At 35.0% G+C, this 21,902-nt stretch overlaps 4 protein-coding genes across 6 annotated transcripts; 3 read left to right on the top strand and 1 right to left on the bottom strand.

Moving 5' to 3' along the window:
* Positions 1-206: 206 nt before the first annotated feature.
* LOC105218732 (colorectal mutant cancer protein) lies at positions 207-4,394 on the top strand. 2 transcript variants are annotated; one of them, XM_011194496.3, is made up of 9 exons: positions 207-818; positions 1,364-1,634; positions 1,707-1,909; positions 1,972-2,146; positions 2,213-2,370; positions 2,441-2,745; positions 2,813-2,950; positions 3,014-3,643; positions 3,710-4,394. In XM_011194496.3, the coding sequence occupies exons 1-9, from the start codon at positions 531-533 to the stop codon at positions 3,984-3,986; spliced, it is 2,445 nt and encodes an 814-aa protein (XP_011192798.1). In that variant the 5' UTR covers positions 207-530; the 3' UTR covers positions 3,987-4,394. The 2 variants fall into 2 exon arrangements, with proteins under 2 accessions (XP_011192798.1, XP_011192800.1); XM_011194498.3 differs by lacking the exon at positions 207-818 and adding an exon at positions 1,000-1,293.
* Positions 4,395-4,771: 377 nt separating this feature from the next.
* Positions 4,772-6,777, top strand: LOC105218733 (60S ribosomal protein L4). The gene is made up of 4 exons (XM_011194499.3): positions 4,772-4,933; positions 5,138-5,318; positions 5,383-5,753; positions 6,003-6,777. Exons 1-4 carry the CDS (start codon positions 4,931-4,933, stop codon positions 6,681-6,683), a joined length of 1,236 nt encoding a protein of 411 aa, XP_011192801.1. The 5' UTR covers positions 4,772-4,930; the 3' UTR covers positions 6,684-6,777.
* Positions 6,778-7,833: 1,056 nt separating this feature from the next.
* On the top strand, positions 7,834-15,527 carry LOC105218734 (glycerol-3-phosphate acyltransferase 1, mitochondrial). Of its 2 annotated transcripts, XM_011194500.3 has the most exons (10): positions 7,834-8,701; positions 10,806-10,932; positions 12,303-12,467; positions 12,538-13,374; positions 13,438-13,568; positions 13,634-13,938; positions 14,009-14,190; positions 14,250-14,429; positions 14,495-14,822; positions 14,881-15,527. In XM_011194500.3, the coding sequence occupies exons 1-10, from the start codon at positions 8,589-8,591 to the stop codon at positions 15,078-15,080; spliced, it is 2,568 nt and encodes an 855-aa protein (XP_011192802.1). In that variant the 5' UTR covers positions 7,834-8,588; the 3' UTR covers positions 15,081-15,527. The 2 variants fall into 2 exon arrangements, with proteins under 2 accessions (XP_011192802.1, XP_011192803.1); XM_011194501.3 differs by lacking the exons at positions 7,834-8,701; positions 10,806-10,932 and adding an exon at positions 11,821-12,190.
* Positions 15,528-15,833: 306 nt separating this feature from the next.
* LOC105218735 (nuclear receptor binding SET domain protein) lies at positions 15,834-21,356 on the bottom strand. The gene is made up of 7 exons (XM_029044547.2): positions 21,205-21,356; positions 20,776-21,146; positions 19,313-20,708; positions 17,223-19,135; positions 16,488-17,149; positions 16,293-16,421; positions 15,834-16,227 (listed from the first exon to the last, which is right to left on the bottom strand). Exons 2-7 carry the CDS (start codon positions 21,107-21,109, stop codon positions 15,952-15,954), a joined length of 4,710 nt encoding a protein of 1,569 aa, XP_028900380.1. The 5' UTR covers positions 21,110-21,146; positions 21,205-21,356; the 3' UTR covers positions 15,834-15,951.
* Between the last annotated feature and the right edge of the window lie 546 nt (positions 21,357-21,902).

Raw genomic sequence — 21,902 nt, 5'->3', positions numbered from 1 at the left:
ATATTTGACACTTTCAAACTAATTTTCTACACAAAAGAAAGAAAAGAAAATTAACCACTGCAAATAAATTCTTTAAAATAAATAATTTCTATAAATAAAAATATTTAAGTTTTCTCACAATTACTATAGTCTATGACACTATAAACATTTTTTGACATTTCGCTTTATTGACAATTACTTGCTTATCCTTTTTTTATTTTCTGTATACATTAATATTTCGTTTTTATATGGTTTATCAATTTTGTGCTAAGAAATTTACACATTTTAAAGTCCTCTTATTATCAATTAATAAATAAATAAATACTTAATAAAATCAAAATATAGTTCCTCAACATTTTTCTAAAAGATAATTGAAATTATTTCGGTTTCGTAAGCTCTAACAATGTGAAGAAAACAAAAGCATTTTCAGTTGGGCGTAGGGGTAGAGCTAATGCGATTTGGAGTGTTTGAGGACACATTAAAAAACAGTAACTCATAACTAAAAGTGGTTGAGACACAAAGTTGAAAGCAACGTAACATTTTAATTAAAAATGTTTAACGATGTTCACCTTGCGCGCGTTAGTAAAATCCAACGCAGTGCAGACGTGGCCAAAGGAACTGCTGACCCAAAATCAATTAGTCGACGCTTTACTACACGCAACACTAAGGAAGTTTATTTGGGAAGTAATGGCTCAGACATGGTATTTGTAAGCAGTAACTCCCCCAGGACTGGTGAGGTTATCGCTACCAAGGAAATTGAATCGCCCGATCACACACAACGCGACAACAATGAAAGTGATAATAACATCAGTTCCTGTTCCACACTGGATATCGGAAAGGTTAGTGGGTAATAGGTTAAAATTGTTTGCTGATAAGAACAAAGAAATGTCAGTGGTGGCCAAGTAGTTTCCTTATTTTCGTTTATTTATTATTGTCATACACTGCGCAAGTGCGTTTATGAAAAACCGCATATTTGAAGAAAAAAAACAACAGTGCAAGGTCAGTACGAAAGGAAGAGGGTGTTTAGAAAACTAACATTTGAATGACGTACAAGTTAAATTTTTTACAAAAATTCAAAAATAAAAATTTTGAAAATCACTACAAAATTATACAAATAAAATTTATTGGCATAAAACGCGTTATATTATTATGATCATGGAATACTTGCCACCAATTACGAGAAGTTTTAGCTGTATGTGTTGCAGCGAAATGCAGCAACGACGTCAACAACAACATGCTTGTAATGAAAATATTGTCCCAACCGAATGGGAGTATGCGATGATATCACAACCGCTACCACTGCATAGATTTAAAGTAGGCGTTCAAAATGCAGCTACTTCTGATAATATTTACATGTGCATAATTCCGTGTGTCTATTTTTTAGGTGGAAAATCTATCACTTCAACAGTTGGAATCTCAGGTGCGCGACTTAATGCATCGTCTTCAAATCTCTGAACAACAACGTGCAGATTTGCAACATAAATTGGAAGAATGTAACGGTGAAAAAGATTTGTGCCTGCGGCGATTAGATGTCGTCAGTGCGGCACATGAATGCCGCATTACAGAAATGCACTGCGTCATCGCTGAGCTAAGTAAGAAATTGAGAGCTAAGCAGGACACTGTAATATTGGAAGAAAACGAACCTGATGAGAGTGGTAAGCCAATATTCTTATTCCTACTAGCAATAAATTTATCAGAAATATTTCTTATATTTTTTTCCACAATAGAATTAAGTTATCAAGAAGATGTGTCCGTTTACAATTCCGAGCTAAATTTAACTAACCCCGATGCTGAATGTCAAACTGATATAGTTGAAAGTGGAGCAGAAAAGTCGTTATGTAAAAGTCATAGCACTGGTGATAATGTCCATTGCGTAGATTTAACAGATCAATATAGGATCAATGATGTCGTCAGCAAAGGACAAGTGGAGGTAGTGCATAAAATATTGAAAACTGACATTTTGTTATATTGAACCTATTTATTTATACGTAGGCGCTGCAAGAAGAAATACTTCACTTAAAAGCACAAATTGCACTACTACAGTCCGAAATCGCAAATAACGAAATCACACCACTGGAGCAAAAGCAAAGTACTGAGCAATTGCACACAACGATTGCGAGTGAGGACAAAAATAGTGATAGTGATCCCGAAAGAATGACACAGTCGGGTAATTCTTAAAATTTTTAACATTAAAAACTTGGCAAAAAAATTTAAATGTGAATTTGCATTACAGATTTTGTAACACCGATAAAGCCGTATGAGTTGCTATCAACTCCCCAAGTCCCACCGCCTGTAGCTAAAATAGCTGAACGCGTTAAATTGAAATGTGGTAGCAGACCAATAACACATAAACTGGAGTCAAAACTTGCAACAGGCATTCCTAATACTGAAGTACATTAAACACATTAATTTATTAAAACAAAAGGTTGTATTAACGATTAATGTACATTATCACTTATAGGACGATGACATAGTTGACCAATTGGTATTAGACTCCAAGCAATATGAACAAGGCATGGCGAATAGTTACACCGAAATATCTCAAATGAATACGGAATTGCAGCGACTACAACGAAAAGTTGAACACCTAAAAATGCGAAACACAATTCTCTCGCTCACGCTGGACGAATGTAAAGAGCACTGCGAACACTTGTATTTACTTTGTGGCAAATATGAATCGAATGCGATAGCACTACAAACAGCGGTAAATTGCAGTGATCGTGCAATAGAAGCTTACGATGTTATGTTGGCACTCCTGGAGAGCAAGTATGATTGAACTAATGTGTATGTGTTTGTGAATAACAAATCCATTATAATTGTATTACGGATTTAGATTGGCATTGATGTCGGAAAAATCGCATAGCGCCGAAGACAGTAGAAGAGCTGTAGAGACAGTGGCACGACACTTATTAGATCGCTTAGAAAGTGAAAAGAACGTTTGTGAAAATAGTTTGGGGCCTTGGCAGTCAACGTAATTTCCAAAAACACAAATACTCCATTTGAATAAAGTAAATATGCATATATAAAATTTCAGATTTAGTATTCCGGATAAAGTGTGCACACCATGGACTACAGATGATGACAACCGTTTACGATATCACGTTTCCAAATTGAAAGGACGTCGTTCAACAGTACAAAATACGATAGTCAATTTGGAGTCACCGTTTAGCGACTTGTATGAGAAATCACGCATGGCCATGGAAAGTGGCAAGGGAATGACGGAAAAAGTTAATAATGCACAATTTGATCTCGAAACGGCTGTAATGATGCAAGAGTTACTCAATTTACGTGAAGAAAATATCACATTGAAATCAAAAATCGAATCAACGGAAGCAGAGAAACGTATTGCAAACGAACGTAATAGCTCGCTTGAAGAAGCCTTGCAACAATTGCAACTTCAATTGCAGTTGCAACTACAAATTACTACTGATGCCAGTAGTGCGCTTTTCCATCGTGAACAGATTGCAGAGAATCGAGTATCGTACTCTGAGTCGGAGCATGTTGCACTTACGGAACAGCAATTGGTTGAGGCATTGACACGCGAATCTGAGCTTAAGAGTCGCATACAAACATTAATAGCATCCGTTACGGCTTCGCAACTCAACACCGATGAACGACACGTCCAGCTACAGAATAATATACAGGATTTGCAAAAATCAAATTTGTAAGCATTTTCTCAAATTTTTCACATACTTTAAGCCTGTTAATATATGTTGTTTGTATTTCAAAGAAACCTAACGCAACTTTTGGAGCAAAACAAGCGCAGATATCAAGCACGTGTGCGCAGATTGGAACAGCGAATTGTGGAAATGTCATTTGGCGCGGATAAGAAATTTAGTGGAGAAAAATGTAATGCCATTGACAATTGTATTGGTGGTGATTGTTTCACTAATAGTACTAAAGCACAGCAGCCTCAACTCTTGAAATCAAAAAACTCAGAGGAACTAACACAGTCGTATGAGTCCCAACTACAAATACAAGATATCGTGCCTGAGACTACACTTTAGAATAATAAATAGCGGAACTACAACAATGTTCACGACAACAAATACAATTAAGTTCAGTTTCCTATTATTCTAGCCTACCATATGCCAAATCCACATAAAATTTTGAATTAATCTAATCCATTCGAGTGTGCCATTTATCAATTGATTTACCGCTTGGCTTAGCTAATCGGGCGCCTTTGTGCAAGTATGCAATATTTAATTAACTGTGCATTAATTACACATGCACATTTCTGCATCACTTATACATATAAAGTATTGAGGTATCATAATTAATTCCATGTATTCACATAAATATAACTATTACATATATATTATATACGTATGCGTAAGTATGTTTTTGATTACACATTGCTTGTTAATATATTACTATTGTACAAATCGCGCTGAAATAAATTTCAAAAATTGAAATATGAAGCATTTTTTCTTACAATAAAAGATAGTAAAATGTTATGTCTATTGGGGGCCCTCATGTTTGGAATATGAGCCTATAATGCTGAGCAAAAGAATAAAAACTTATTAAATGCTTCGCTTTGTATTAACAAATAAAACATATTAAATAATGCAATGCAAACAATACAAATTAAGAAATAACAAATATATAACGGAAACAGTACAGTAAAAATATCGTTAAAGTAAACATATTTGTTAAACAGCTATTGATTATAATTTCGAAACTTTTTAATTTTATTAAATTTCTTTATGAGAAGTATTACGAACAACAAACTTTAAATGTAGATGTCACCATACAAAGTACGCATACTGCTCCTGTCAAACGATTTCACAGTCAGCAGCGTCATCTACAAGTTCGAATGTATACGAATTATCCGCCATCTTGCGCTTCCGCCCAAATGCTGTCTTTTTCTGTCCCCTGTTGTTTGGTGGAGGACGTTTTCTGCTATTACAGCGGGATTTTACGCGATATTCTTAATAATTAGAAAGCAAAAATGGTGAGTTTCTCTATAAAAACGTGTGCCGTGTAATTTCCAATCGAATAGCCACTTCAAAACCCTCAAAAATGAAAATAACAAGAAAACTTTGTACGAATAGTGTCGTACACGTGTTTAAATGTGGCATGAGAACGCCGATCAAATGTGACATTAATTTAATGGCGAATAATTGGAAGTGTTTTGGTTTTTTTTTTTTAATTGTAGAGTTTAGCCAACGCCAGACCTTTGGTCTCTGTCTATTCAGACAAAAATGAACAACTTAAGGATAAGAACATCTGCTTGCCTGCAGTGTTCAAAGCCCCCATTCGTCCGGACATCGTAAACGAAGTGCATCAGCTCGTTCGTCGCAACAATCGTCAACCCTATGCCGTTAGTGAGCAAGCAGGTGTGTAAAAAATTGTTGACTCGTTTACAAAATAAATTCAATAGACCATACAATTTGTTTATAGGCCATCAAACATCTGCTGAATCCTGGGGTACTGGTCGTGCCGTCGCTCGTATTCCCCGTGTTCGTGGTGGTGGTACCCATCGTTCCGGCCAGGGTGCTTTCGGTAACATGTGTCGTGGTGGACGTATGTTTGCCCCAACCAAGACTTTCCGTCGCTGGCACCGCAAGGTGAATGTCAACCAACGCCGTTACGCTCTGGTCTCAGCTATTGCTGCTTCAGGTGTTCCAGCCCTTGTCCAATCTAAGGGCCACATTATTGATGGTGTGTCGGAATTCCCATTGGTAGTGTCCGATGATGTGCAGAAACTACAGAAAACCAAGCAAGCTGTAGTCTTCCTCAGACGTACGAAAATTTGGGCTGACATCCAAAAGGTAAGTTATATCGTTTCGATTTGAATTTTGCAGTATTCCGTGCAGTTGCAAGCGAATGTATGTGGTTTGTTTTTGCTGGAATCAAATTAAGATCAATAATACTGCTATAGTAAATTCTTTTCATAGGCGTTCCAGTGATAAGTTTCAATACTTGTTAATTGGGGTATTTGAAAAGTACATTTAAATACATACAAAATATTCTACTATATCTCCCAATTATAACCTAAATCGTTTTTATTTTAACCGTAGGTGTACAAGTCGCAACGTTTCCGTGCTGGTCGTGGTACAATGCGCGATCGTCGCCGTATCGCTCGCCGTGGTCCTTTGATTGTTTACCACAAGGATGAAGGTCTGCGCCGTGCTTTCCGCAACATCCCTGGCATTGAAACAATCAATGTTGACAAACTGAATTTGTTGAAACTTGCACCAGGTGGTCATGTTGGACGTTTCATTGTCTGGACTGAATCGGCTTTCGCACGATTGAACGAATTGTTCGGCTCATGGAAATCACCATCAACCTTGAAGAAGGGATACAATTTGCCCCAGCCTAAAATGGCCAACACCGATTTGTCTCGCTTGTTGAAATCGGAAGAAATCCGTAAAGTATTACGTGATCCACGTAAGAAGGTATTCCGTCGCGTCCGCCGTCTGAATCCATTGTCCAACGTGCGCCAATTGATCAAGTTGAATCCTTATGCTGAAGTTTTGAGACGTCGTGCTGCGTTGGCTGCTGAGAAGCGTACTATTGCCAAATCTGTGGCAGTAGCTAAGAAGAGGAACGTAGAATTGGCCAAATCACACTTTGCTGCTGTGGCTACCAAAGCGCAAGCTAACCGCACAAAAATGTTGCAAACAATTTTGGCTGAACGTAAGAAGAAGGCGGCCACCAAGAAGGCTGCTGCCAAAAAAGCAGCACCAGCCAAGAAGTAAAATGGATGGAGTTTCACCGTTATGCTTTTTAATTTGTAATTGAAGAGTAGTTACAAGAGTTCTATTCATAATATAAAATACTTTATAAAAAACACGCGACTAATGTTATTATTTAAGATAATATACCAGAGGAATTTTGTAAAAAAACAAACTCCATATATTTTTAGTGCTGAAATTTGTATGATCTTTTCATTGCCACTAATTGGTTGTAGGCCGTTTTGATGTTGTTATAACGGCAGAAAACATTCCGCAAATGATTTTAAGGATTGTTCCAAGTTGACAATACTTGTTCGGATAAAAGTCCCGAGTCGATGACCCGACTCATGAGATCGGTGTTATAATGGCAGAAAATATTTCGCAAAAATCTTAAGGAATGTTTCCGAGTCGACAGTCCTTGTTCCGTTAAAAGTCCGAATCCGGTCCGGTTACGAAGACCCGACACATGGTTAGCCACACAACTGTGAGGGTTTTAAGGGTCTCGAGATGAAAAATTACAATCAGTTCTTTAAAGAACATACATACATATGTATATGTATATGTATATATTCACCGAATCTCATTTGCTATACTGAAATGTACGTGGTCTGCTTTAGAATTCATCCATACACACACACATACTATATTCCTATTTATTTAAGAAGCATATTTTTAGGCGTGTGTGAATAGTTGACAGCTTTTATATGAATTTTGTGATACGAGAAATTAAGGAGATTCATTAATTATACATTCATACTGATGTTTTGCTATTTTTATTTGTCAATGTATTCGACATTTTAACGTGCTTTGTTCGCTATTCATATAAATATATGTATATAATAATATGAGTAAGTATATGTATGTTAGTACATTTACGTGTATTATTATTTTTCCTGAACTTCAAATTAGTCACTTTTTTAAAAAACGATTTATATACGCATTAAGACTCGCATGCCACGACCCGCATTAACTTTTAAATGTAAATGCTGCGATCATAAGGGCAGTAGGCCCATTGTTTGTTATCATGCTGTCTTATGTTTTGCACGTTTCTCCCAGTTTTTCGCTAGCGATTAGAACTGAGTACAAAGCTTACTTGCGCTCGCGTTCGTCCGAGAAAAGGTCGGCGTTGCGCCAATTGAGATTTAATTAAAATACTGAAATACTGAAAATCGAGCGACAATTCCACCATAATAACAGTCGTCAACACTTCGCCGGTGTGGACAGTTGCAGAAATAATAGCTACGACTCTTCTTGTTTGTTGATAGCGTTTTGTCGTTTGTGGTCACCACAGTAGTAGTAGTCGCGCTCACAGCATAGTTCATTTTATCACATATTATCGATAGTATGGCGGCAACATTAAGTGTTAAATCAGAATAATCCGAATGATCACCATACTCATATGTGTGAATTCATGTGAAGAATAATAATGAACGCGTAATTCGTTTGTCTGATTAACTGACATTAACTGACGGATTGTCAATTAATACATGCATGTTGCATTTATTATACACATGTGTGATATACAGTGTACAAGTGAATCCCTCGTATGATTTCCAGCGGCCACATCACAATACGTCACAGATCATACGTCGCCCGCTCAGCATCAGACGTTGGCCTTATCAATGAAATATAATATAGTGGCGCAGTAGCTAAAGACATTCAATTTTTAAATATGATCGCTTTTATATTGTTAAAACATACATACATACATACAAATAGTATATGCATGCATATATACTGTGATTAATTAGAGCGATCGTGTGATTTTGCTATACAAGAAGAACGAAAATAATAAAAGTAATTAAACACAAACATTCTGACATATATGATTTTCTGTACATACTACATATGTATTATTAAATAGAGTTAAAAATATTATATATAAAAAGTATAATACCAAAAAATACAAACGCAATTAGTTAAACCGAAATGTTAGCTTCAGTGCTGAACTTTGTGCAAGGTGCCGTGGAGATGTCTACCATTGGTTGTGTTGAGTTGGCTTCGGTGGTTCTCATCGTCTACTATATCTACGCCAAAACAAGGTAATTTCGTCAACTTGAGCGTTGTGTCACGTCAAGTTCAATATCGTTTTTTGTTTATAGTCAACCGGCGCAGTTAGTAGTTGGGGCAGTTGATGAATTCGTAAACTCGTAGTATAAGTAAATACCGAATATGCATGTATTTATAGCTATGTACATATGCAAATGCTACATATTTAATTCAATTGACTTGTTTTTTGCCTCTTTATTGTATCTATATTTTTTTTTTTATACTCTTCGCTTACTTAACGAACTTATGTATATGCAAATAGTATTAAATATGCACATTGGTGCATAAAAATTTATAAATGTTCTATGTAGTAACGGTACTCGTGCATCATTAAAAGTAGTCATAGGATAGTTTAAATGCTTCGTATTGCCTCGTGTTATTAAGGATGTATGTATATTTAATACATATATTTTTTTTAATTCTTAAAGCTGAATTGTGACAACATTTAATTTAACATGATCGTATAGAAAGGCAATAGTACTTGTTTGTATGTTTCTCAACCAAATAATTTTTCGTAATTGTTTTTCACCTAAACTAACTGTTTTGACCTTTGTATACAAACTATTTTTGGACAGTAGTTAAACGGAGGCATAAAATATTATTAATAATATATTTTTGTTAACAATGTCCGCGTCTAGTGCAAAAGCTGAATGGTTGTCAACTGATGTTAAAAAAAAAATAAAACATAAAAAAAATTGAATGTAGAAATTTCGCATTAAATTCGTGTATGAAAAAATTTAAAAGCTTTTGAACGCAATAACCCTTTATTTATTTTAACATTTCAAAAAAGCTGCACTTAGGTTTTGTTTTGCAGATTAGTCAATTCTTTTTGATAAACAGGAGGATTGCACTTTGTACTGTTTTTGAAATATTTTACCATAAGAAATGAGAATCTTATCTTTGGGTCTTTCGACAATGTACGGATAATAAGTGAATTTAATTACAAAATTACTTTTTATAATGCTACTCGTATCTCACATATTAAATATTGATTCAACTTTTTTTTTTTAATATATACACTTAAATATGTATATTTTTTAATTTGATATTTAAAACATTTAATAGTTTTAAATACACGGTTTATAATTGTAATATCGCCTTTAATTGGTGTGATTGGAAACAATTTTCCTTTGATTGCGACTTTTTTAAATTTATAATAACATCAAACTTACATATACAACACAAAAAAAGCATGTTTCCTTTATTTAATACCCATACATCAAATAAAATATGATATTTTCTAATATTTTAGAAATGTACAAAGCATATAGTAGGTACATGCGTACTTATGTAGATATATAAATGTGTGCATGTGACTATTTTCAGTTATTACTTCATTTCATTTGAAGTCACTGGTTATGGAGTCGAGTTAGGTCAAAATAACTAAATAATACAACGACATACATACATATACATATATTTATAGGTGTACAAAGGTGTAATTGTACATACATATTTACATTTGTATATTTAATGTTTGATATGCCCACTCTTGGTGGCATAATACATAATAAAATGCGTACTCATTAAAACACTTAAAAGGACAATCAAACTTTAGTACGCGGCTTTATACAAAGTGCCATTAACTATCTACATACATATATAAATATTTGCTTAATTTCGAACTTATTGGCTATATTATAAATCGATTAACACTTTTATTATATGTTAATCTTTAAATTCATGCATTATATCGTAAACACCGAAGTACTTAATTGTAAAGAACAATTCATTAGTTTATAATCTATACGTATCCCGAAGTTGAACTTAGGACCGTTATTGTTGTGAGTGTTGGTACGGTTTTGAATTTGATTGATAACTCGAAGCTTATTTCGTTCTTTGTACTAGTTAATGTGTTGCCATAAGAGTATATATGCGTGCACGTATGCGTATAAAATGAATAGCATTAAATAACACCATTTGGCAGTAATTTATATATTAAATATGCATACATATATTATTAATATATATTTATTTGTTTATATACATATAGGCAAAACTGCGGAGCAAATGCGTTGTGGTTTATCAAATGATTCACTTCTCTAAATAAATTACTTTTTACTACATACATATACTGTTTTTTTTTATTTATTACAGAGCTTTGGAAATCATAGCCAATCTATTTCCTAATTTGAAATTGAATATCAATTACCGTCCATCGATTGTAAAGTTCAACACCATGGGCAATGAACTGTTAACAACACTGCGTAGAAATGTCCAAACGGTAAGCAATGTACTTTAATATGTGATTACGAAAAGATTAGAAACATTTGCTAATCACTGCACACTTTTCCATTAGTACATAAGTATATATTTAAATAAATTATTGTATTAAAAATGATTAGATTATGATTCAACACTGCTCACATATATATACAGATTTTGTTTATTATAAAAAATATCTCATAATTTCTTTCGCTTTTTTTAATAAAGAAACACATGATTTTGGTGTGAAAATTGAAAGTTCCATAATAGATTGATTGTGTTCGAAAATATTTCTTTATTTAAACTTTAATAAGTATAAAAACCGCAAATCATTTGTATGTTATTGCTGATGTTATTATTTTGCACGCGTTTATATTAGCACAAACACATATTTTTGAATGTTTCATGTATTTTTTATAATTATTATATTTGTGGGTTCAGATTAATTGATAGCGGGAAGAAATGTCATAGTTAGCCATTGACAAAGCGTGTGCCAATGCAATATAATCATTTACTTGACTTTTCCATAACATAAAGGTCATTTTTAATTGTATTAAAAAAAAAAAACTTAAAAAAGTAGGACGAGGAGAGAATATTGTTTTAAAATTGTAAATTTTGTGTTTCTTAAATAATTAGAAATTTTAATTTATAATAATTTGTTAATATATATTTTCATTAAATATTTTATTGGCATGCAAAAACAATTTTAAAATACCAAATTTCCTAAAAGCTGTTACAATTTCACATAACTATATGACCTCACAGAGAAATTTTAAATATCACGCTTTTTATATTGATTCACCTTATCATTTCTAGCTTAAACAAAAAATTGAATGATCAATACAGCTGTTGCCGAATAGTCATCAACTTAAGATGAATTATCAAGATAATATGTATAAATTTACAAACAAAAAAATAATCCAAATCATGTGTAAAAAGATATAGACGTTTATCCATGCCTTTCCGGCAATAACTTATGTTAAATTAATATATAATTGTTTATGTTTTTTATGTGGCAACACTTTCATTTTGTGCCAATTGGATTTTGCATCGCATATTTTTTGTTGGCTGGTGCTCCATGTAGCGGATTCATAGTATAAATACAGTTGCACCGCACATAATTTTGTGTTTTGTTTAGTGCATCTTTCTTGGGAAAGATTAGGGCAGAGTTCACGATTGAATGCTTTTAATAGCTATTGTTTAAATCGTGCAATTGTTGCTGACATTTTGAGTATATCATGTCTGAAGATGAATTCCGTGCGCGTGGTTGGTTTGAGGTGGGATGCTATACCGGCATTAACTTTGTATAAACATACATAAATAGCATTATATATAAGAGATTATTATTAGTTACGTCATAAATTGTTTTAAAAAATTTGCGGTTTCTAGGAAACAAAACAGGCCAATGCGCTCACACATGCTCAAGGCACTAACAATATGTTGGAGTTGACACCACATGCCGGTAAAAAGCCATACCATTCAATGTTTGATTGGGGTGTATACTTCCCGTTTCTGGCACAATGTCTGCGCATAAAACGTTTTGAATATCCACAGGTGGGTGTATTTCTCATTTATTATATGTAGGAATATGCAAAATAAATGAACTGAAATATTTATTTTTCAGGTGTCTGGTGCTGTACAAGAAGATCTAATGATACAACATGCTATCAAACAAGCTGCAGAACAAATGGTACGTGAACAGAGGATTGAATCACATAGGACATTGAATTTAAATGGTGATTTAACAAAAGACACGGAAGAGGCAAAAAAATACCAAGAAATCTTGACAAGCCAAGAACGACGTGCCAATAATATTTTAATGAATATGCGTTCAACATTGAACCATTACTTGATAATGCTTACCTCATGGCTGTTGTATAAGCTGCTACCATGCTTTTTATCTGGCGTGGTTACGCACACAAGACAAATAGAAACTTTGAAAAAGGCTTCGGAACGTGCACCTGGTATTCCGTTAATATTCCTACCATTGCATAGGAGTCATCTTGACTACATTATGGTTACTTTTATTTTGACCAATAATGATATACGCAGTCCATTAGTTGCTGCGGGTGACAATTTACAGATCCCGGTATTCGGCGGACTCTTACGTGGACTTGGCGCTTTCTTCATTAAACGAAAAATTGATCCTGTGGTAGGAAAAAAAGACATTCTTTACAGAGCTATTCTTCAGCAATACATACAACATTCGCTAAAAATGTCACACAACGTTGAGTTTTTCATTGAGGGTGGACGCACACGCACCGGCAAACCCTGTATGCCCAAAGGTGGTATATTATCGGTAATTGTGAATGCCTTTATGGACCGTAGTATCCCAGATGCGTTACTAGTTCCGGTTTCCGTTAATTATGAACGTCTTGTTGATGGCAATTTCGTACGCGAACAAAAAGGTGAAAAGAAGGTACCCGAGTCATTCTGGAAAGCTATGTCAGGAATTTGGAAGGTTTGTATGCATTCTAGTAATATCTGTAATTATTTAACATTTACTGAATTTGGAATATTGCAGACTTTGAACTCAAAATATGGACTTATGCGCATCGATTTTAATGAACCATACTCCATAAAAGAACTCGTCCAATCATATAATAAAGTCGCCACCGGTGATAGTCAATTCAAGGTGTATCAACCCTCCGAAAGGTATATTAAAATGTTATAATATATTTCATTAGTACCAATATTGATGTGTATTGATTTGTTCTCAGAAAACTACAACACAACCAATCGACATCATCTTTATATGGTACTGACGTGGTATGCGAAGAACACCGCACACTCATCGATAGCATTTCAAGAGAGGTTGTGTATGATTGCGCTTCCGCCACATCAGTAATGTCTACAAACGCGCTGGCATTTCTAATGTTAACACAGTTTCGCAAAGGCGCCTTAGCCACTAATGTCGCGTTGGCACTAGATTCACTGCGTAATCGGTTAAAAGGACGCAAAGACATGGCATTCGCAGGAGACTCTCTACATATTGTTAATTATTCTGCAGATTTATTGGGCGAAGGTATAATCAAATCAAAAATCATTAGACACTTCATTTGCAACTAATAAGCAAAACGCTGTTGTTAATTTAGGTTTGATAACGCGTACGCAGGACGAACGCGGACAGACGCACTTAAAGCCAGTGCAAAGTACTGAAGCGTTAATTGAGTTATCCTATTACTCAAATATGCTTACACCACATTTCGCTTTGCAGTCTGTATTGATGATAACCTTCCACCAATTGTTGCTAGTAAGCGCAGATGACAAAGCAACGGCAAGTTACCGCTTTAGTGTCAATAAATATAGCTTTTAAAATATTTGTTTTCACTATAGGATACCAAAACCGAAAATATGTCGGGAGTTTCGAGAAAAAATCTCATTGATGCAGCTTTAGCGAACTGTGATGTACTTCGTTACGAATTTATTTTACACAAGCCTACTCAAATATTAAGTAATCTTTTGGAGATTTCTTTGGATGAACTGATAGTGAACGATTTTATAAAGTTACCAGAGGTTGGTTTTGTCATATTAATTGTCATTGCATGCATTATAGTTAATCCTGTCTCGCACTCTCTTAGGTTAGAGATGAACCAGATAGCAATGTCGAAAGTCGAAAAATTGCACGCAATATAGCGGCGTATTTAGAAGACATAGATGACACTGAATATGTAGACTACGAGCCGAATGGGGATATTCACGATGAGCAGCCCGATCTATTTTTGTCCAATGACACGCTGACCGAGCAGAAAGCGATTTGTGAAGTTTTAGCGCCGTTTAGTCACACATATTACGCGGTAGCTCAATCACTTAGTATTCTGTATAAAAATTCAATGCTCGAATCTGAATTCATCAAATTTGTTATTAATAACATATCAAGTAAGGTGGATAGTGGCGCTTGTCCATATGGTAAGTGTGCTACAACTCTAATAATAAATATTACGAAACTTACATTTCTTCATTACAGCTGAAAGCGTATCTACAGATTCTGTGCGAAATTGCTTGAAACTTCTGGAAAAATGGTCAGTGTTGGAAATTTCGAATGATCATGGTTTGCGTCTGTTAACGCTTGGTACGCTTTATGAGACATCCAAAGAATCTGTAAAGACTATCATTGGCAGAATAGCCAAAATTGTGCCGCCAAAAAGCGGTCACCTGCCTTTTTGAACCTAAAACCAGCATATTGCCAAATAAAATAAGTGTTTATTCCGCAATGGAAGCGACGCTTTATCCATCGAGTCCTCATACTCGTTGGAAGATTTTAAATAATGCAGTTCATTCAACGAAATTAAGTCCAAAATATATAACAAAAGCAATGAATTTTTCGACTGAGTAGCTTAGCTTAATAAGTGAAAACCATTTAATAACTATTCGAAATAGTTTGAATTTTCATAACGATATTATCGTTATTCACACTGTCACGTGTCTCATTTTTTAAATATTTCATTTACATGTATATTAAAAGTAGAAGCAATGATATTAAGCTTTAGTTCCGATATTTAAATGGGACTACGCATAAATGTACACTATGTGACATAACTCATTTTTTGTAATAAAATTACTTTAGACTAAGATCCTGTAAAAAAAAGTGAAAATAAATTTTTTTACCACACATTTGTACGACCTTTATAATTTGTGAACATAGCTAACATATATATAAATAACATAGACATTTTCAAGGAGACGGGAAATTTCCTTATACAGTGAACTTAGATTGTTTCTAAATAGACAGACCCTTGATAAACTTATTGCCCCAGAGATAAGGGTTACGCTTCAATTACATACACTTATTTGTAGTAATTCTAACAGTGCTTTGTTGCTGTAATTATTTAAATAGTGTCTTGAGAAATATTTTTTTCGCTTAACCTTATTAGAATATATAGATTGACCTTCAAACTAACTAACATGTAAACTACATAATTGGATTATATAAACAAATTTTAAAAATAAATTTTTTTACTCACGTTATAAACAGAATTTTGTTAAATTATCTCTATACATGCATGAAACGATTTGCGAATGGTTAATAATATTAGTATCAAAATATATTTGTTGTATTGTCATCTTCATTGGTTTTGTCGGCGGTATTGTTGGTGTTGTCACCGTTTTGTAGCGATATGTTGTTCTCATCTGCATCTCTCTGGTCACCTACACGGTTACCAATCCTTTGTGGAATCTTCACTGTTACGTTTGAACGTTTTTTGCTTACTTTCTTTTCATTTCCTTCTCGGGCACGATTTTGCAGCCTCTTTAGAGGTTTCCGCTTCCGCGTGGCACCTGCTTTAGCTTTGTTGGCAACGACTGCAGTGTTTTCCTAGCAAAAAGAAAAAAAATAAAATATGAAATTGGAAAATTATTTTTGTAAGCAAGAACACTCACTTTAGAAACCTTATCCTCCTTATTTTTGCCACCTATTTCACCCACACATTTAACTGCACCACATAAGCACAACTTTTTCTGATTTCCTAACAAATCGTCCCAATGATAATTAAATGTGAGTTCCGTATCCTATGTAATGACAATATTATGTAACATTTGTATGAGCATGAGTATTTGTTTATATAATTTCCTTACCGCTGGTATGTCTTTAATAGCGAAAAGTCCTATTCGATTCAGACCGTTTACCGACCATTTTTGTGTCTCACAATTCGGATCACAGGAATGATTCATGAATCGCGCCAAATTTCCTTTCGGACCCGCATCAATAATATAGTCCTTCTCAACTGATAGAAAATAGAAGTTCTCATCACGATCCAAAGACTTCTGAGACATTCGTTGTTTAAATTCATTATCATCGATAATTTCACCAACATACTCAATAATAAAATCTCCCGCATTTATGGGCTCTCTACACACCAGACCGAAACCGCGCTCTTTCAGATAGACAACATCGAGACGCGGTGATAATCTCGACTCGAACATTTGATTTTGACAGCGTTCGCCCGCCGGACACAACTTCGGATTGCACTCATGGTATAGAACACGATTTAAACAATTTGAATTTGGGCCACATGGATTCTCATCGTAACTTCTGCATTCACATTTGTTGACCTTCTCCAAATCGATGTGCAGTTTGACCGGATGAACGGCACGATTAGCTTTAATACGCACGTATGGCTGCGGATGTAGCTTTTCTTTATTTTCATTTGAAAGGCGTTGTGCCAACTTCTTTGATTTTATTATTTCATATATTCGTTTCGCTTCTTCGACACCGCGATTGTAGCTCTGATCCAAACCTAAAATAAAAGTTACAAAAATTTATTGTTATTTTTGTTTTGTTTTTTCAGTATAATACTAAAAAAATCTTACTTGATTTTGTTTTCGGTGGTTCAGAACTGTCACCCTCCAAATAGAGATAAACACGTCGCCTAGAGATCCAGCCATGGTCATGTGTGCCAAAGAATCGCACGACGAAATCATTGGTGTTGTGTGCCTTTCGTCTGATATTTTGTGGTATTTCGGTCGGAGGTAGTATTATTGCCGGCCACCAACGGAATGAATTGAATTTGGCCCACACCATTTCACCATACAATGGCATACGACCGGACTCACACTCCTCACAGATGTAACCTTCACTAGGATCCAGTGGAATATTTAAGCATTTGGCGTGAACAGCTGTGGGGCATGTCTCACAGCAGATTACTTGACCGCCTCCAACGCAAATGAAACACCAACTGACGTTCACATGTGCATCTGATTTACTAGATGCACTATGGCGTGGGCATATTATATGCGCCGCTGTGAGTATTTGAGAACCTGCAGGTATGCAAGTCGAATCCATGTGATAACTGGCAGGACATTTCACACATTTTGTAAGTTTCGAGTTGCTCAAATGTTGAAATTTGCCTTTGGGATCGTCCGAAACGCAAGTGTGACAAACATGCGATGGGCAGCGGAAAGATTCGATCTTATTTTTCGATTTAGTGAATTTTGCTTGTGGCCAATATCTGCAACATGCAGGATGGAATGCTTTCAAACATTGAGGCATGTTACAGATAATTAACTCTTCCTTGTTTGTATCTGATGTATGGTCTTCTTTACAAACAGCACAGGCACGCGCTTTTCCTAGTGCGCAGGAATCGCAAATTACTTCAGGACTTATTTTAATGATATGTTCGTCAACATCTCCGTCTGCAGTAACATGGTAAGTGGTTAATGCCGAGGAGGTGCCAGGAAGTTCGCGTTCGTTATTTATTGGCATACTTGGACTTTCGAATGATGGCTTGATATCAATGGATAATTTAGAAGAACTACGCCTTGCAATACTTAATTTTCGACGACCACCGTTTCTAGCCTTCTTTAATGCTGTTGGATCTTTTCCAATACAATCTGCATGCAACCAAGTTTGACAACCTTTAGCACATCTAACCAATGCACCGCCGGGATGAAGACAGTACTTACAAACAGGATCACGTGCTAATCCTCGAAATAAATACTTGTTATCTAAATTGAAAATATCATCGATAACTTCTTCTATAGGCCGGTTTAATAGGCGTTTCGGTTTATCAACTACTTGAACTTCTCCTTCTGCTCCTTGTGGTTTTTCTTGTGATTCCAAGTGTTGCACATCCCTCATTTGGGCTGGTAAACTATGACGATGTCTCAATGTTTTTAATCTATTGGAAAGCCGCTTAACGGCAACTTCTCCACTACGATTTTCAACAAGACTAGAGCCCAGCTCATGCTCATTATTGGCTACCAGCAAACGCCGTTGTACTTGATGTCTATTAATCTGTTTTAATGCCCAAATGTTCCGCGATGCAACCATTAGACTTCTTTCTAAACATTCGTCTGTATTATCTTCCAACACGAATTCTCTCATTGCGTTGTAAAACTTTCTATATTCGCTGTTACACATTTCCATCGCATGCATCGCAGCAAAAGAAGTAGAAGAATTGGCTTCTGTTTCTTTGAGTACCCCATTATTGGGTTCGGTATTATTATTAGAGCTTTCAAGAGTCTCATTATTATCACCAATTGAGTTCTCTGCGATTTGCAGCAGCTGCGTAGATGCATCACTTAATTTTCGTCGTTTTGTGCTTGATAGCGGTTTTAGGGGAGAAAAAGCAGGGCTGTATGGCGAAACCGAACGATCGCGTTTTCCCGAAGCCAAAGGATTTTTTACTATCAAACTTTCCATAGAATCGTGACTTAAACTATCGGTTCTACTATTGTTGTCCGTGCTCAACTTCCGGTTTTTTCTTTGTATTTTTTGCAAGACTCTAGAGAATATTATTAATAAAAAAAAATACCAAAATATAATACGTTAAATAAAAATATGTTTGTGTATATTAATGTATAATTTGTTAGCAATATTAACGACAAATTATTTTATTAGTTGTCAAAGAAAAAAATGAAAAAATTAAATAATATTGGAAAGTATTTTCAATATTACTTACTTTTTATGCTCGTATATTTCAAAAAACTTTGTTAATCTGTCCTCGTATACAATTTCAGATACTTTATTTGCTTCTTTTATTGCCTCCCTCCAGATCATTACTTTGCTTGGTTTTGGTAAAAGGACTTTATATTTTACACTCTTTTTGCCATATTTTTTACGTATTTCGCGCATATGTTGCTTGTAATTCTCTAGATCGGTATATGGGATAAGATTCTCACGTTTTACCCAATTCCTCCGTCCGCTATCGGCAAAGAAGCGCACATGAACTAATACATATTCTTCGCCATTACGCAAGTTACGTTCAGTGGATATCGTGTTACCTTCGGGATCCGGACATACAATACAAGGCCAATAGCAATAAGTGTAAATTTGTCCCCAGAAGATATCACCTGTTGAAAATGTCATCCAATCCATTCCCGTTACCACAGAAGAGCCTTTAGCACTATCTAAACTGACTGCCGAGGGTGATTTTGCGCTCAAACCAACGGCATTATTTAATATCATGGATTCGCCACTCTCTCCTTCCTCTAAATCGTACTGCAACTCGGCATCTGCATTGTCTATGGGGCTTTCGACGCTTTCAATTTTGCAATGCGTGGTATTATCAAAGCTCTCATTTTCGATTTTTACTTCTGCTGTTGGATTAATGAAATTATCCCCAGAATGAACTTCTGTTGAAAAAGTTTCTAAATTTTCTCCGCTTTCCTCGCGATAATTTTCATCTTTCGAAAAGTTTGCGATCTCCCGTTCCGAATTTTTTACAACATTTACGGATTCCTTTTTAATTAAACGAGTGATATGAGATCTTTTATTTTCATTCCACTCTTCATTGTTTTCAGTTAATAAAGAATCATTGATATCCTTAGCTTGTTTTCGCTCCATATTTACCAAATTAGTAACATTATTATTTTCGCAATGAACAGAAACAACCGATTCACTTTTTCTTTGTAATTCAGAAAGTTCACGATCATTTTCATTTATAGTGATATTTAAATTAGAGTTTGGACTTAAAGTTAAGTTTTTTACTATTTTCTCTTTGCTAATATCATTTAACACAACCGAACCATTTAGTGCCAATAATTTATCAATGGGACTCTCAAATTTTTTTCGTGCTGACAACCTATTCGGAGACGGCGTTACCGATTGATTTCGCGCACGTCTCACGCAGCCCAGCAATGCTTTGGACGAATCGGACAAAATTTCACTATCGCTACCTCCTATCTCTGGACTGGCGGCACATATGAGTAATTTACGATGGCGGGCACTTCTAGTTTGAAGGCTACCTTCACTTTCACTGCCAGTAATGGCAACTGTCGACGATGATGGAGGAGTCGCAAATCCAATGTATTTAGGACTTAGATCGGAATACAAATTGGCCAACATATTACGTTTTCCTTAACAAATATAATAACGAAATTTTATCACAGTGAAGAAAATATGCATAAACTATGAACAACTCACTGCGTGGCGTAGACGATGACAATCTTTTGCTTGAACCAATACACGTTGATGTACTTTTTCTTTTTCCCTCACAGTCCGAGAAAGCAGTAGATGTTGTTGGTGTCGACAATCGAGGCTCACAGTTCTCCCGTTTATTGATAAAATTACACTTTTCACTTTTCATTCTTTTGAGCTTTTTATCGGAAGTGTTTTGATTGCAGTTAGCAACTTTAATCCTTTCAACAGGACTTCCAAATGATGCATCAGCATCTATTGACGACTTGCTACGTGTTTCTACATTGGCGGCGATATTTTGTTTTTGATCGGAACGCATATTTCGTATCTTTTGCAACATCCAATTCCGAATTCACTTTCTATACTTATCTTAAACGCTAAATTGGCATTGATTCGTATAAAAACAATCGGTTTAATATCAAAAATGAGGATTACCAAGCCTAGAAATTGGAAAGCCAATTCGACATAATACGCGCCAAATTTCCGCAGCTGTTAGGTTCAAGTGTTGCCATATTTACTATAAATATGCTAAATTCTTACAACTGACAGATTCTGTTGTCAGATGCCATTTAGCATTTTATTTCAAATAAAATTAAATAAATACATATTTTTAAAGTTTTTGAATTAATAAATTAAAATGTTTGATGAATTTACGATAAATTCAAGTAGAAGTAGATCTCTTGAACTGTGGAGACGAAATTTTTGACACACAAAACCGTTGAATACTAATCTCTTGGCAGGGATCAGTTTGTTAAAGGATTTATGCAGATCAGTTCCTCTCTACGATGTACATAGTATGTATGAATATATGTAATAAGTAGAGACCGACCGATTAATCGGCTTTGGTATCGGCATCGGCCATATTTGGACGATTCTTAGCCGAATCTTTCTACTTCTTTCGAGTTACACTAAAATACATTTTTTTTACTTTTTTGATTTCTTTAGAGCATAAAATTTTATTTCTTCTGTTTACCATGTATAACACAGTAGATCACATTTGACTAAACTAATAATTCATCATGGTTATAATTTAAGTCTAGTAACAAGAAATTCAATAATTTTGCATTCATGAAAGGTTTTATTTAGCACTGCTAGAAACATTCGATTTATGCCAAATATGCACAGTTTTGTTT

The sequence above is a fragment of the Zeugodacus cucurbitae genome, chromosome 2 (genome assembly GCF_028554725.1).
Source record: "Zeugodacus cucurbitae isolate PBARC_wt_2022May chromosome 2, idZeuCucr1.2, whole genome shotgun sequence".
Lineage (NCBI taxonomy): Eukaryota > Metazoa > Arthropoda > Insecta > Diptera > Tephritidae > Zeugodacus > Zeugodacus cucurbitae.
This window is presented reverse-complemented; position numbering and strand designations above follow the sequence as displayed.

Excerpts from the sequence above, each read along its gene's own strand:
- LOC105218732 (XM_011194496.3), top strand. The coding sequence starts at position 531 with ATGTTTAACGATGTTCACCTTGCGCGCGTTAGTAAAATCCAACGCAGT. Across the intron at positions 2,746-2,812 it reads TTGGCACTCCTGGAGAGCAA|ATTGGCATTGATGTCGGAAA; the intron begins GTATGATTGAAC and ends TTACGGATTTAG. Across the intron at positions 3,644-3,709 it reads GATTTGCAAAAATCAAATTT|AAACCTAACGCAACTTTTGG; the intron begins GTAAGCATTTTC and ends TGTATTTCAAAG.
- LOC105218733 (XM_011194499.3), top strand. Across the intron at positions 5,319-5,382 it reads TGCCGTTAGTGAGCAAGCAG|GCCATCAAACATCTGCTGAA; the intron begins GTGTGTAAAAAA and ends ATTTGTTTATAG. Across the intron at positions 5,754-6,002 it reads TTTGGGCTGACATCCAAAAG|GTGTACAAGTCGCAACGTTT; the intron begins GTAAGTTATATC and ends TTTTAACCGTAG.
- LOC105218734 (XM_011194500.3), top strand. The coding sequence starts at position 8,589 with ATGTTAGCTTCAGTGCTGAACTTTGTGCAAGGTGCCGTGGAGATGTCT. Across the intron at positions 14,430-14,494 it reads ATTTTATAAAGTTACCAGAG|GTTAGAGATGAACCAGATAG; the intron begins GTTGGTTTTGTC and ends GCACTCTCTTAG. Across the intron at positions 14,823-14,880 it reads TAGTGGCGCTTGTCCATATG|CTGAAAGCGTATCTACAGAT; the intron begins GTAAGTGTGCTA and ends TCTTCATTACAG.
- LOC105218735 (XM_029044547.2), bottom strand. The coding sequence starts at position 21,109 with ATGTTGCAAAAGATACGAAATATGCGTTCCGATCAAAAACAAAATATC. Across the intron at positions 16,422-16,487 it reads CTATTAAAGACATACCAGCG|GATACGGAACTCACATTTAA; the intron begins GTAAGGAAATTA and ends GTCATTACATAG. Across the intron at positions 16,228-16,292 it reads AGGAGGATAAGGTTTCTAAA|GAAAACACTGCAGTCGTTGC; the intron begins GTGAGTGTTCTT and ends TCTTTTTGCTAG.